Here is a 16696-nt window from a genome sequence, read left to right as displayed (position 1 = left end):
AAGTCATGACTGACCTCACATACTCTGGATTATGGTCTGCGGATGGCGTGCTGCTGGGCGTGTGTGTGTGTGTGACATCTGTGATGGGTGACAGATTGTAGGTCAGATGGTCAAACAGACGGGTAACAAACATCGTCTCTGGGAAAAAAAATAGCTCAGTGTTTGTTTTATTTGAGTTACAAAATCTATTATCATAGATCATCAGTGTTCCAGTTTAACTCCATTAGGATGATATACTGGGTTGTAACTGGTGTCTCAGTGGGTTTGATTACAAACATGTCAACAGGAAACAGACACCTGGTTGTTTTCATATCAGCTCCGTGTGTATCAGGGTATCAGTTGAGTGTTTGTGTTAACTTTAAATGATCTACTGACAGATCAGAATATTAAACAAGATGAACAACACACGTATGGATAAAGTACAGAAGTACAGTCCACCTACAGTACATGTACTTAATATATCACAAAAGTACTCGTCATCCTGTCAGGTTAAATAAATATATATTATAAGACTTGTTTATTATCATGGTGCATTTGTGTTTAGCTGTAGTAAGTGAGTAAATCTTTATTTATAAAGCACTTTTCACAAAAACAAAAGTTCCAAAGTGCTTCACATTAAAAGCGTGATAGTAACGAGATGTTTATTTACAACTGAAGGAAGTTTTATGTTCAAGAAAACCGGAGCGAACAAACTTAAGGATGTTAAGATATTATTAATCAGTGTTTCCTGTCATCAGTATAGTAAAGTTGTCATTTTTTTATTAAATAAAGTAATAATATAGGTTTTCTTCTCTTAACTTAATCTATAAAATGTTTTTAAAAAATACTAAATATAAAAAAAAAGTGTGAAATCGGCCGCGACAAGTTTGTTTTGCTGGTTTTGTCCAACAGTCTGATGACTTAATTATCTAATAGTTGTATCACTATAATAGAGAATCACTGCACACACACACACACACACACACACACACACACACAGACTTACAGCAGTAAAGTGTGACAGTGCAGTGGTGGTTCGGCCCCTCAGAGACCTTTGTGTCTTATTAACAACACACGACGGACACTAACAAGCTTCCGTCTGCTTCACTAATAACACGCGTGTTCAGTTGAGTTTGTTCATACATGTTCTTTCTTCTTCTTTCTGCACCGCAGCAGCTACACACAGATTCCCATCTGACAGAGAGCAAATGCTCGTATTAATATTTGAGTTCCTGTTCTGTCCAGACGCGCCGCCGAGGAAAAAAATACATAATTGATGCGGAAATGTCCGACTAGTTAATCTCTCCTCCTGTTTCTGAAGCCGCCAGCGTTTCCCTCCCATCAGTCTCTCTGTGTGTGTGTGTGTGTGTGTGTGTGTGTGTGTGTGTGTGTGTGTGTGTGAAGTACATATTCACCCTCGCCGTCGTCTAGCCTCCGGTGAATTATTAGTTACACGCTGGACTCTCAGAGCAGCCGAGTTTCCATCCAGATCGACCGTCCTTGAATATTCGTCTCAGTTATTCTACATGTGTGTGAATGAAAGTGTCAACGTGCTTATTAAATAATCTCAGGTTTATTCAGCAGAGGATCATCTGTTATATGAAGCAGCAGCAGCAGCAGCAGCAGTGTCACCTCTTCATTCTGAGCTGCAGATGTTTTCTGCTCGGTGGGTGAATTTATCTCACACAGCTCACGACTGTCAGAACCAGACGCTTCCACTAGATCACAGGTTCATCACAGACAGAGCAGAGACGTCCGCTCAGTAATGGAATAATACGCTGTTGTTTGTGTTTCTGATGTCTGCAGACTGCTGCTAGTTAGCATTAGCCACCCAGCAGGTAGAGACAAACTGAACTAAGCAGGATCTGGACTCTTAGTGCTTCAACTCTCGTCGTTTTCAGTCTGCTCCTCTCGTAGATGTGAACGTTAATTCCACCGCGAGATATCCAGAGACAGCTCGCCACCTGGAGTCACTATATCACCATGAACTGCAGCAGAAACTAATCACATCACAGTTTACAGCAGGGGAGTCAAACTCATGTTCACCGAGGGCCACATCAGCGTAATCGTTCCCCTCAAGGGACCAGATGTAACTTTAACATGTAACTACTCCTTAATGATCAATAACTCTGAATGAATTACTTATTCAAGTTATAAATATTATATATATATATTTACATAGATGTAAAAAAAAATATGTGTGCTTGTTGCCTTGTAATGATAATGAAACCCACATAACTCCATCAATCAACGATCAAAAATAACATCAAACACAAGTTATGACATTAACAGTTGAGAGGGGCAGAATATTTCTGGCTCCATGTTTAGTGTCAAAAAGCCGACGTAGATTGTTCTCTTTGACCACAGACGTCGCCTCGTAACACGAAGCACAAACATGTCTTCTCCTTCCGTCTGCATCAGTTCTTCTCTTTCTGGACATTTTGGGGTCATTATTTATATTTCTCAATTCCACTTGTTGGGAAAATCTCATTGATGTTGATACATGCCTGCTTTTTCTCTCGGCCTTGAGTTTGACTCATATGGTTTTACGGGACTGACGGTTGTGACTCAAGGCTGCTAACGTAGCAGCTACCGTCCGTGTTAGTTGTTGCTAGTTTGCTAGCCCAAACTGGTGACATGTGAAGACACCAGTTTGTGCTGCAGGAGATTAAATATTTGGTTGATTAATAGATAATAGAAATAATTGTTAGTTGCAGCCCAGAATGTCTCATTTCAAAGGAAACATCCTCTTTAAATTGCACATAAATGCACCTGTAATAATCAACCTATTAACTCGCTTCAATACTGCAGTAATCATATCAGACGTCTTCCATCCTTCCTCTCGTTCTACGCTCCTTTGACTCCTTCTCTCCTCCGTCCCTCCTTCTCCTCATGAAGCCTCAACTTCTCCTTCTGTACATCTCTCTGCATCTCTGCATCTCTGCATCTCTTCAGATGTTCAGCAGAAGATGAAAACACAGTTTCTCCTCCTTTACCTTGAACTTCTCCTCCGTGCAGATGGAGGAGAAAAGATTAGTCATCCCTCTCATCTCTCCACCTCGCGCCTTCGTCTCAGCCGCCGCTAATTTAACGAGACACTCGATCAAACTCTCTCTGTCACTTATTACAGCCGCTCTCTCTCTCTCTTTTATATTTGTGTCTCTTCCAATTCACTTCATCCTCAGCACTTCACACGTGTACTCTGCTTACACACACCGTCATTATCTCCCAGTCTGAAGGAGCCTGTTGCACTTGAAAGTTTTCTGTTATATATAGAGTTTGAAAGCTGGAGATGTTGGTTCTCAACATTTTTATTTGAATATATATCCTAAATGTTTCTAAACATACAAACAAAGGAGCCTCCTGGATAATTTAATCATACTATCAGTTGAATTATCTGTGATCGGTGAGTTATTTCAATTTTGTTTGGTCGATCACTCTAAATACTACATTACCCATGAGCCTCAGCGGGCGTTGCTATAGAGAAGAAGTCAGTCAGACGTGTGAATCAGAGCTGTAGTTAAACTCTGAATACTTAAATGTGGCAACCGGGAGGAAAATACTGTGATAAAGTTACTGAGTTTATATGAAACGTCCAGTTTTCTTCAGAGTTGAAATGTTCAGTATATTCAACACTGACTGATCTCCGTCTTCACTCTTTCTGTCCTTCTGTCCGTCTCTCAGGTACCAGCCCTCTGGACAGCCCTCGCAACTTCTCCCCCAACACAGCTGCACACTTCTCCTTCGTTCCTGCACGCAGGTGAGACACAACTACTGTCAAATCTACACATGTATATACATATATATATATATATATAAATATATATATATATATATATATATATATATATATATATATATGTATATATATGTATATATATATGTGTGTAGTTTTTATTGGTTTGTTTTGATGATTTCACGTCACTCTACAGTTTTATTAAAGTACAGTTCAGCTCCATTCAGACCTGCAGAGCTTCATATTCAACCCAAAATTCTTTCTCAGTATCGTCCAGAAAACGTTTGTAGCTTCACATCGTGAAAAGCTTCAGTGTTTGGACTCTTTGTTCCACTTTTTTTTCTTTAAATCAGATATTTCCTGATGTGAGTCAGGAGGTCAGACAGTTTCACTAACGACGTTAAACACAGACGCACCGAGACGTTTGGTGAATGTCGTTAAATGATAAAACGAGGTTTCCTGCAAAAACTGAGGTCGTGTCCCTGGTGTGTTTTTATTTCTAGGAATTCCACTTGATGTATATTTAACAGGATGATTCAGTATCTTTTAACTTGATATATTTAAATCTGACGCTGCAGTAACTCTACATAAGTGAGTAATTTTGTATTTCCGCAGCAGAACTTGATTCCTGCCTTTGAAACATCATTTAGATCTTAATTATGGGAAATAAAATTAGCAGAAAATGAAAGTGAACATAAATATCTTTAAAAACTGCATGAACTATTTTTATTTTTGGGAGGTTTTCATGACGAAAGTGTTTCTATAATCTAGATTATATTCCTTAAACTGAAGTAAAATATAATTCTTTCATTACAAAAGCTTTTTACTGCACATGGATTTATTGGTGCAGGAATCCTGAAGCAGTTTCTACACGTGCAGCAGCTTACGTCACTAATCAGACAGGAAGTGGAGATTTTGAGCTCATGTCTGAGCTGCACTTCAACCTTTTAGCGTTGATGTCTTCGGCGCCTTAAGAGACGAGCCGCTGCTGCTGCTGCTGCTGCTTCTAATGATGATGATGATGATGATGATGATGATGATAGTAGTGTGTGAGCAGATGAGGAGGCAGATGATCACTTTGAGGCTGTCACTCAAACCGGGATTAATAAACCTCTTATCTGTCTGGGCTCTCAGAACAGATAGTAATTACTGAGAGGGAGGGAAGGAGGAGGAACGTGTGTGTGTGTGTGTGTGTGTGTGTGTGTGTGTGTGTGTGTGTGTGTGTGTGTGTGTGTGTGTGTGTGTGTGTGTGTGTGTGTGTGTGTGTGTGTGTGTGAGCGTTTATGCATGAACCTGTGACATGTATAAATGTTTAGTAAATTATCCTCCACATGCTGCTTCATGCACAGATTTGCAGCATCAAAGAGGCTGCAGGATGATAAATAAATAAATAAATAAATAAATAAAAGTTATTGGTGTGAAATGATGATGTCAGAGGAAATGGATTAACTGCTCGTTAAAATTAAATTATTAAACATGAGACACGCCACCAGATTAAAACTGAAATTATCTGCAAACCCTCCTCTTAAATGTTCATGGTTCACACCTTTTCCTGTTGTGTCTCTGGGGTGTTTCCATGACAACACCATCAAACATCAGCATCAGCCAAAAAGAGCATTAATGTTGATTTGAATTGGAAATCCCTCCCTGTCTGTCTGTCTGCCTGTCTGTCTGTCTGTCTGTCTGTCTGCCTGTCTGTCTGTCTGTCTGTCTGACCTCGGTGCCGCAGCGGCGCCGCAGACGCTGTGACAGCAGTGACATCATGTGGTGGAGTTTGATATGAGAAGCTTCCTGCTTCATCAAATTGTTGCCGAGGATGAGAAAAATAATATGAAAGCGTTTGCAGCCCGTCAGAAATATGCAGATTATCGTAGAGCTGAGGTCTGTTATTTGTCCTTCATGAACACGTCTGTGATGTCTGTAATCTTCTGGCATCACCGTCTGAAACCTTTCAACAAATTACACAGACGCATCTTCTTTCTTTATTATTTTTCCTTTGTGCTCTCAGATGCATTATTCATGTTTTTTTTTTACTGAAATGTGATTTATTCACCTCCTTATGATGAAGGATGTTTCGTCTCATTTTGGTTTTTCTTTGTGTTGCATTAATGTTTCTACTCTCACTCAGCTGTTTATGAGCTACAGGAAGATAAAACCACACAGCAGTAAATCCTTCATTCATCAAGCTCATAATGTTTTATTTCAACTGTTGATTTATTTTATGGTTTGATGTTTATATGAATTAGAACAGACTAAATGTTAAATCTTTACTAGTTCAATTTTAATTATGGTTCTTTCATTTTCTCCTTAGAGTTTTGTTGTCAGTATCATTTATGATAAACTGATTAAATGATTAAATAATTGACAGTTTAAGGATGTTGTGTAAATGTGGAATTTTACAGAACTTTCTAAGGAAATCTTAACACAGATTACTGGAAATTATATCAATTTATCAGGTCTGTGAGCTCATACAGACACCTTGTTTCTCCCTCTGTGCATTATGTATGTATTTTTTAATAATTAGTTGATTACTTGATTAAGCACATTATTTATTTAGGAATCAGCACCATGGAAGCTCAATAAGAAATGAGATAATAAAGGCTTTAAAACTAGATTTTAACTCAGGCCTCAAGATCAAGTAATACACATCATCATATTATACTTTAGTGGTGTTTAAACAGACAAACTTACAATTAATTAAATTCTTACACACTAATTATCTTATCGGCAGTGTTCACCTGAAATCAGCTCAACTCTCTGAATGTTTAATTTCATGATTCAAACTCTGTTTTTGTTCAAAATATCAAAAATATGAGTGTGTGTGTGTGTGTGTGTGTGTGTGTGTGTGTGTGTGTGTGTGTGTGTGTGTGTGTGTGTGTGTGTGAGACTGACTGACTGACAGCAACAAACAGCTAAAAAAAAAAAAAATAAGAAAAGAAAAAAAAAAAACAACCCTGTCTTGTCTCCCTCACAGTCACGGACACAGGGCTGACAGGTAACCTCTCAGTTTTGACCTTTGACCCTTTTACATGAGCCTCACCTTCCTCCTCACTCTTCCCGCTGTCACCCTCCTGCTCTCCGTCCTGCATGGCTGAGCACACACACACACACACACACACACACACACACACTTCAACGACATCAACATGTACCCCCCAGCACCACGCCACCACGCCGCAGCGTCTCTTCTTCTTCTTCTTCTTCTCTGTAGAATAACGGCAGTCTCGTCCTTTTAATGAATCGGATCCCAGATGTTTAGTGTCAGTAAGAAGCAGACGAGCTGTGGACTCCCATCATGCTTCACTTTACCTGGATGCTCCTCACGGCTTTGCCCCGCACCTCTGAGTCCATGTCGTCCTTGTGTTTGCATTTTCCCTCCTTCAACTAAATCCCCCTTTTATTTTATTTTGCTAAATGTGACGCTGCTGCATCCTGTCGATATGTGTAGGTGTTTATTGACATGGGGGAGAAAAAGTATGTTTCGATGTCTTCATCCTCTCTTTTTCTTCTTCAGGACGGATGGCAGACGCTGGTCTCTGGCCTCGCTGCCTTCCTCTGGCTATGGCACCAACACTCCCAGCTCCACTGTCTCGGTAAATATCTCTCTCTCTCTCTTTCAGCATCATGTGTACCGTTTATGTGCATGTAACTGTATGTCTTTTATCCTATAGACCCCAAAAAAGCTGCAGATAAATGCTCTCTACTCCCTCTTACTTACTGTACCTGCAAAGCAACAAACCTTTTGTTGTCTCCTCGCTGATGCCCTCAAGTGTAGCTCTGCTTCCTGTTCTGTTTCCTCTCGTTTTCCCTTCCCTACTGGTCTAATCCTCCTCCTCCTCCCTTATACCTTCTGCTGCTGCTCCTTCATCTCCTTCCCTAACCCCAGTGTGCGGTTTTCTCTCTGTAGCTGCAGCTTGTAGAACGAGGCTCAGCTTGCTTCAGAAGGCAGGGAGCTGAATCCACCGGCTGTGAAAAGCAGCTCTTAGCTTCAGACTGCTAGCGTAGCTGCTAGCTGGCTGTGATAACAGAGGAGCAGGCCTCGTTTCAGTCCACGTATCAAGGACTGTCGGTGCTCGGTGATCATTGATTAGATGATTCGCCAGTTGAAGTGTCAGAACAACAACTCAGTCCTGTAGTTTTAAGGCGGTTTGTGTCGGCAGAGAAAACTGTGGTCGTTTTGTGCAAAGCAGAAGAAAACAAGACAGAAACGGTGGAGCTACTCTCGCTCTGTCAGCTTGAATATCTCATGAAGGCAGCAGGAGATGTTACATTATTCAGAGAGACAAACAACAACAACAACAGCAATATGAGGATTTAACATCAAAACTATAAAAATCAGCTTTAATATGTTTTTAATATCCCAACATTATTCTCATAGCGACTTGGATCATTTATCTTTGGTTTAATTTATTGTCATTCGGTTGTAGCTAATCAGCAGCCCTCATATATCAGACAGATATTATCAATATATAATTATCAGGACAGTCTGTGTGTCCAATCCAGAATATTTCTAGATAATTTCAGTATTGATCGATTTGCAGATTATTCTCTTATTAATTAATTTTTCTCAATAAAATGTTAAAAACTAGTGATAAAATACCAGGGCTGGTTTTGTTTGACTGTCTGACCAATACAATAATAATAATAATAATAATAATAATAAACTTTACCTGTTTATATAGCACCTTTCAAATACTTTACAATGGAAAACAAACAATTCAGCACCACAATTAATGAAATCCAGCAATTAAAGGAACAGAGAATAAAACAGATAAAATATAATAAAACTGAAGATATTGTTGAACTGTAAAAATAAAACTTTGAGCGAGTATTAATGAAAGTTTTAAGAAGTGATTTAAAAGACGTCAGCGACTCTGCAGCCTCAGATCTTCAGACAGGAAGTCGTTACCACCATTAACCTAAACTAACTTAACTCAGTCTTAACTCTAACAGAAGCTCAGCGCTGGTCGTAACCTTCTCTCCGTGTCTCCTCCTACTGGAACCAGTTAAACTTAAACCGTGGAGGCTAACCCGGCCTAGCCTACTAGCTCCCGCCTAACACCCCCCCTCCTCCCCCCCGCCCCCCCGCAGTAGCTCCAGTGCTGGTTGTAATCTGTGCTCCCTCTGTGCTCCTCCTCTCACAGTCCTCCTGTTCATCTCAGGAGAAGCTGCACCAGCTGCCCTTCCAGCCCACTCCGGACGAGCTGCACTTCCTCACCAAACACTTCAGCTCCGAGAGCATCACGGACGAGGAGGGACGCCGCTCCCCCGCCATGAGACCGCGCTCCCGCAGCCTCAGGTAGGACCATGACGTCACAAACACCTGCACCAACACTGTGTGTGTCTCTGCAGCAAGCAGCAACCGACACAGCACTTCCTGCAGCCACAAAACACCAGTTATTAAATATGTATGTTATAACTTTAGTTTGGTTTGGAGTTTATTCACTGTAGCTGTGAAGATGATCACAGTTCAGAGGTTCAGGTGTGTTCTGGATCTGTTATAACGTCAGTGTTTAATAAATGGATATAATATCACTAGATTAAAACCAGTTGCACCTCACAGACTGGTTCTTATGTAGAGACGAGTTATTAATAAATATTTACAACCACTAAACGCTGCATATTAACCTGAGAACTGTTTCATGAGCTCGCTGATATATAATCTGTTGAGACTGAAGAGTAAAAGAAGAGTTAAACACTGAACCTCAAAGTACAAAACAAATATCACTAATTCTAAAACACAGATGTTCCTGCAGGTGTTCAGACAGAAATAAGATTTGTTAATATTTTTCTATCTTTTGGCCCCTAAAAGTGTTTGTTTTTTATAGAAGTGATGTCACAGCTTGTGATGCTACACTGACTTCCTGTTTACATAGTTTTCAGATGTTTCCTAGCAACCGATTTACACATTACTGAAGTGTTTAGTAGATGAGACATTTCTTAAGTTTTAATGGTGCAAACTGATTTGCTGAATCACGAGAACTTTACACACAAACTTATTGATGGATTTATGATTATCTGCTGCAGCTCAGGTCTGAAGCCTGAATACAAATACATTATTCTGCAAAGCACAAATAGTGGGTTTTATACGAATATTTAAAGTTATTTGTCGGGGGTGTTCCCCAGAGATAAAGCTGAGCTACTGACACTAGCAAAGTGCTCTTAAAGACTCTTCATCACCTGTTGTTCCTCTTCTTCTTTACACAAAGTTAGGTTGTAAAAAGTAGGAAATAAATGAAAAGTGCAAAGCAAGAATCACCGTTGAAGTTCCTCCCTACATGTTATAAGGTAGTTTATTCATGAACACTTATTGTAACACTTTAATTTTCTAAAATTGAAAGTGTAATAAAAACAAAAACAGGATTTTAAGCCTCTTTATGCTTTTATTTGAATACAAATACAAATACTGGGATCTCTGCACATCACTAGTGTCCACATCATAATCTCACCTTTAAGAAACAAATCAATCCAGTAATTAAATCCACTTTGTCTTCACCCATCGCCCCACGATCTGGAGAAAGTTATGACTTTATTTATTGTCTCATTGATCAACATGTTGGTATCAGTCAGTCGTCATTTTCTGCTGCTCGCTGGCACTTAAAAGAGAAACTTCATCGGCTTCCAGTGCAATTAAGACTTTAATTTAAAATCTTATTGTTTTAAAGTCATTTTGCATTTTTTCTTTACATCGTCACATCTCCTCTACAGCAGCTGTTTGAGGTGTTTTGACCTGAAACTGATGCTGCTGTTAGAAAAACCCTCATAACTGTCTTCATTAGTCGTTGCTGTTTGGACCTGAACTCTCTTTGCTTCTTATTTATCTGCTAATTTTTTAGCCTTGAAACTTGTACAACACTTTGTCCAGCTGGTTTTAAAATATTCTTCCTAAATAACTGATAGATATAAGACAAAAATAATGCTAATAAACCTAAAACTGTAGTCTGAAAGAATGGCCTGAGGAGACTGGTTGGATGGACAAACATTAGCCTACTGTGTGTCCGTCTTCAGAAAGGTCAGATTCATCTCCCTCATATGTTCATATCACTGACGTTCACCTTCCACCTGTGGTTTCATTCATTCTGTCCATCTGCAGCTCTCCATCTGTCAAAAGCCTCTTTAAGATTTCACCCACTTTACCCATTAACAGTCTGTCGCTGCCTTTCCCCATGTCAAACCTCCTCCTCCTCCTCATCCTCCTCCTCGTTCTCTCCTCTGCTTGATCTCACCTCTGTTTCTTCTTTATCTTCATCTCTGTTACTTTACTGTGAGATATTGAATTCTTACATCCTCTGAGATGAAAGAGGGCGAGATTAGAAAGGCGAGAGTTGCATGGTGTGTATCTGATTAGAGTCCCACTGTGTTTGTTGATTGATGTCAGGCTCTCCGTGTGTGTGTGTGTGTGTGTGTGTGTGTGTGTGTGTGTGTGTGTGCTATCTCAGGTAATCCACCATCTCCCTGTGTCCTTATTTAACCTTTCTCCGTCTTCTCTTAGAAAACATAACGGGATAAGAATCCATGTAGAGGTAAAACAAAGTAAAAGTTTGAGAATTAGTTCTTATAAAATGTTCAGTTATCATAAAAGCGTAAAAAAAACCAAAGCTCCGTAATTACAGAGATGAAGAAAGCTGTGAGGAGAGCAGATATTCTTCATGGAGGTGACTTTGAAAAGTGTTTCGGCTGTGGTTGACAGTCAGCCCCCATCATGTGCAGGGTGAATGAGCCTCAGTGGAAAGCCTGACATCACATTAGTCCACCAGCGGCGAGCGTCTTTAAAAGCCTCTTCAGGAGCAGCCTGCAGACTGTCTGCAAGTGCAGATAAATAACCGACAGAAAGCTGCGGAGAGAGAGAGAGAGAGAGAGAGGCGGGGGGTCGTAATACAGATATACAGTTGTGAAGTGGAAAGAGCTATTTTAGACGCCGCTGGTTACAAAAGTAAATGTCCTGTTCGTTTTTTTCCTATAGACAAATAATACGTGACTCACAGCTTGAATCAACATGAAACTCTCCCAGTTTAACCAGCAGGACAAAAGATGAACAGCAGTGTTAGAAAATATCTGATTCTTTGATTAAAAAAAAAAGTCGTAGCTCAAAGGAGGACTGTGTAGATAAAAACTTGAGTCTGTTGTTTTCATTTTAGAACATATTTTTCTATATTATTTATGATTATTAACTTGTTCTCGTATTCTCTCTTATTTTATATATATTTTGATCGTTATGCACCACAACAACACAGCTAATTCCCTGTACGTGCAAACTTACTTGGCGATCAACCTGATTCTGATTCTGAACTACAACTCCCATGATGCACTTCAGCATGAAAACATCCCATCAGTTCACCAAGCCTTAAATTCTATCACATGCTCCACTAACAGCGAGCTAGCTAGCTTTCTTTACAACTACAACAACTAATTTACGCCTCTGACTATCTTCGTCTCCATAGCAACGACTGCTGAGGCTCATGGGTATTGTAGTATTTAAAGCCATTTATAGCCAAACTAATGGAAAAAAGTTTGTTTTCTCAGAAACAAAGTTAACGTAATAATAACTAGTCATGTGTTTCTGTGTTATGTAACATAGAGGATAATGTTTAAAGAAAAAAATCTAAATGGGAAAACACTCCTGGAACCAGTTCCAGACCAGTTTAAATACCTTAAGGAAGAAAATAGAGATGTGGTGAATGAAACAGACGGTTTGGAGCAGAGATGAGTGACTGAGAGGAAAGATGATGATGATGATGATGATGATTGGACCCAGGAGGAGGGGGGAAGGATCGAGAGAAGACATGTATTTTTAAGAGAGAGCGAATAAATAATTATGAGCTTCAGAGCACAATTATATGCTAATTTTATAGCTCTGCGATGAAGGATGACAGTCACTCCCTTTAGTCTCTGTTCGTCTCTCATTTTTATTCTTCTCTCCCTCAGGCCTTCCTTCTCTCCCAAATCTAGTCTTTGTGTGCCGTATATCTCTTACATATTCCTCTTCTCTTTGTCTGTCCACCGTCCACTTCTCTACATATTTGCAGCTGACAGATTCTCATCCATCCATCATACACACGTCGTAGTTCGCAGTGACACTGATGAATCGTCTTCACGGTTCTTCAGTCGTGGTTCCTCGTTGACTTCCTGTCTGGAAAACCACAAACTCTGTTCTATCACATACATCAGCTCTCACTTATACAATATAAAAACACATATACATATACTTATACATATATAAAAACTACTGTCTCTCTGTGTCCACACAGGTCAACAAGAGTAAACAAACACGTCTAGCTCAGACTTATCATCAAAATAATAATAAACGTCACTTCCTCTAGATCAGGGGCCATTTGAACCCATTTCCCACCAAATAAAACCCACCTGGAGCCGTAAAATCTGTTTGATCCCTAAAATGACACCACTTATAGTTACATTACACTATAAGTGAGTGAATATCTAATTAGTGGTACATATTTCACATAAACAAAAACAAATGTATTGTGTTTTCTCAATATTCATTCAGCATTAACAACTTTTTTTTGATATTTTGAGGGAAAACATATTTTCACTAGTTAGTTTGTCAGCTATGTTATGAACAACCTGGACGCCATCACAGACTGACTACATGCTTTACTTTAGGTAACTCACATTTTTAGGAGTTCTTGTGTTTATTCTGCCATTTTTGTTTTTTATATTTGATTTTGATGAGCTCTTGACAATTTGAATTTCCCTTGGCGGATCAATAAAGTTATCTATCTATCTATCTATCTATAGAATCTGCCAAGAATTTCATATAATAGTGATATGCTCGGCACTGTCATTAAGGTCAGGGTTAGGGTTTTTAATCATAAATCTGCCTTACAGGTCATTAAGATAGTTTTATATCAGAAGCAGCATGTTAATAAAACATCAGGTATAACACAAACAGGTGAACATTTCTTTCTCATCAACAGTAAATCTGTCCATGAAGCATTAAAAGTTCTATTTTCATCAGAAATCTTTCTTTTTTTTGGATTTTTCCATCGGTAGCTCAAAGAATGCACTTGCCTGTTGCCCAGCAACGGCCCGATATCACCTGACTCTCCAAAACAACAACTATTACATTAAAATAAACCAACTAAATGCAATAAAATAAATTAAAATTAAATAGCAGTTATTTATTGATATTTTGGGAGCCAGGGCAGAGGATTGAAAGACCTAAAAACCTGTGACTTATTTGCTCTTATTAGCTGGTAATGTATTTTAGTTTTGAATAATAATTGTAAGATAATAAATTGAGCAGCATGTTATTCAGTTTTTAGGGGCTTGAAGCTCAAGACTTTTATTCTCAAGGGGCAAAGCAGCTGATGTTTCCTTCAGTCTGCAGTTTAAAAGTAGTGAAAGTAGTTTAGAGATTGTAAACTTTAAAACACAAACTTAAAATTAAATTTAGAAGAGTATAAATAACCGTAATAACTACTACAGTACAGAAGCTGCTGCTGTAACACGACCAGTATTCACTGGTTCCAGTCGTCTCTACTTTGCTGTTAAGCTGCTGACAGTTTTACTTCCTGCACAAATATCTCACATTAAAAACCTTCCACGGTGTCGAAGGGCGTATTTTTCTTCTTCATGTGAATCTTCTGCAGGAAATATCAAGTTCCACCAGCGGTCGCTTAACACCGACCGAAAAAACCACAAAGTAGAAACAGCTGGATTTAATTAGAGACTGAAAACGTTATTTGTGTCGGAGAAGAGAAACTCGTGTGACTTCAATAAAATGAGTGCAGTAAAAATGCACATTGTACAGAATTTATCAAGATTATCAAGATTGTTTTCATTGTAGATTAATCTGCTGATTATTTTTCTATTAGTCGTTAAAGAAAATGTCAGAAAATCATGAAAAATGTCCGTCATGATGTCCCAAAACCCTTAATTAACATATATAAAAGTGCTGTTTTATTCAACAAAACCCTAAAATATGCAGTTTATTATCATATAAGACGAACAAAAGCATCATAGATACATTTGAGAAGCTGGAACGAGTGAAGTTTTGGTTTATTTGCTTGAAAAATGACAGAATAGTTGATGTTTAATCAACTAATTGTTGCAGCTGTAATCAAGCAAATTAAAACAGGAGCAGATTAGGACACACTAAAATATGATAAAATATAAAATTAGGGGAATTTCAAAATAAAAGCCTCAGAAATCGTTTCAACACTATTTTAGAATTTAGAGAATAAAATTTCTCTGCAGTTTCTTCCTGCTGCCGAACAGTTTGTTAGGTTTTTTTTACTAAAAGATGTTTTCAGCAGGATCATTACTATCATCACTGGGATGTTGAGGTTTCACACACACACACACACACACACACACACACACACCTCATCCACGTCCTGCCCAGCCTCTCTGTCACGGTCAATTAGGCCTCTCATTTCCCGAGTCGCCCGCCTCAGTTGTGAAGCATCAATGTTATTTTTCTCACACACACACACACACACACATATAACACACACACACACACACACACACACACACACACACACACAGAGACCATCTCCTCACCCCCCCCCCCCATTCGCCTCACCGCCACCATCTGATTCGCTGTCTCGTCTGATTTACTTCAATTAGCCTCTCCACCAATAAGCTCTTTTGCATTTTGAGTGTCTTTTCTCACATGTGACATCACCACTTAGCTGAGGAGAAGACAGAAAGAAAGAAAAAAAAACAGAAAACGCCTTTTTCAACGACGTTTTAATCATCCGAACCCTGCAGGGTTGAAACATCTTTCGTCTTATATTTCATGTCATAAATATTTTCTCTCCTTACAGTCTTAACTTCTTGAGTTTACATCCCCGGAGTAGAAACTCTCTCACACTACTTCTCCTAAAGCCTCCGTCTCTCCAAGGTCGTTTCTCAAAATAATGACGCAGACGTTTCGCGCGAGGATTTGCCGCGAGGCGATTTTTTTATTTCCCATTACAGCAGAAATATAGCCGTGTTCTAATTAGCCTTTGTCTGGCGTTCTCGTGTTATTCATCCAGGGGATTTCACTCCGACCTCCACCGCAGCTCGCTGTGAACGAGAGAAGCTTTATTTTAATAAAAAGGCTTCAGCTGCTCAGAGCAAGAAGAATAACACACACACACACAGAGAGGAGGAGAAGAAGAAGAAGATATTCTGTGAAAATTAAAGAAAGTACATAACAGCCTCCGGCAGTGAATCCATCTCTGTCTGGGCTAACCTTTACTTACTGAGCCCGGTGGCAGAGCTCGCCGCCTTCTGATTGATTTCTCTTTCTTTTTTTTTCAAGAAACACACTCGTGAAAGGAGAGTTTTAAAGTTGAGCTTCAGGTGATTGACGTACATCACTAGTGACAGCTGTGTGTGTGTGTGTGTGTTTGGTGAGGTTTTCTTTGTTTAAAGGGTCGATTCACCCAAAAGTACAAATCAACAGTTTCCTCCTGTATCTTTAGAACGAAGCTTTAATTTCCTCTTTTTAACAGAAGAACTGTTATCGTTCACTAATTAATTAATTGATCAGCAGACGTTTTGGCTTTGAGCAGGAGAAGCTCAGGTGGAATTAATAAAAATTAAAGATGGCTGCACCAGTTCCAGCTCTCTTATATCACTCACTCACTGAAGTACTTTACTGGGACCATTAATTAAATGGATCCGTCTTTAATGTTGTTATTTACAGCTGCCGTGTGAAAGGCTCTATTCCAAAGATGTTTCACATTAAAAGTCTACTAAAAAAAAAAGGGACTGACTATGTCCTGCTTTTAATTTGAAATATCTGCACAGGAATGTTGAGTTTCATTAATAAAAGTTTAACAATGATTGAAAAAAAATGGCAAAGTAGAAACAACTTCAAACTGGAGATACTTCAGGACTTTTACTTTATTGCCCACAAGGATAAATTCATCTTGTAGCTGAAACATAAAAATGTATAAACTGGAATTTATTAGTCAATATTGATTGTCTTTGAGCACTTAAATCACAATTCCAGCCGTCACTATC

General features: G+C 39.0%; 1 protein-coding gene across 7 annotated transcripts in view; it reads left to right on the top strand.

Moving 5' to 3' along the window:
* mast2 (microtubule associated serine/threonine kinase 2) overlaps positions 1 to 16696 on the top strand; it is a 212417-nt gene that overhangs the window by 149078 nt on the left and 46643 nt on the right. For 5 of the 7 annotated variants that reach the window (XR_006405009.1, XM_044362110.1, XM_044362108.1 and 2 more), the window contains 4 exons: positions 3664 to 3739; positions 6690 to 6710; positions 7230 to 7308; positions 8860 to 9014. Coding sequence is in view for 6 of the 7 variants with exons in the window: in XM_044362110.1 (XP_044218045.1) it covers positions 3664 to 3739; positions 6690 to 6710; positions 7230 to 7308; positions 8860 to 9014 (331 nt within the window). In the remaining variant the exon portion in view is untranslated. The remainder of the gene's footprint in view (positions 1 to 3663; positions 3740 to 6689; positions 6711 to 7229; positions 7309 to 8859; positions 9015 to 16696) is intronic. The other 2 variants (XM_044362111.1, XM_044362109.1) reach the window with 1 other exon arrangement.

Source organism: Thunnus albacares, chromosome 9, assembly GCF_914725855.1.
Source record: "Thunnus albacares chromosome 9, fThuAlb1.1, whole genome shotgun sequence".
Lineage (NCBI taxonomy): Eukaryota > Metazoa > Chordata > Actinopteri > Scombriformes > Scombridae > Thunnus > Thunnus albacares.
This window is presented reverse-complemented; position numbering and strand designations above follow the sequence as displayed.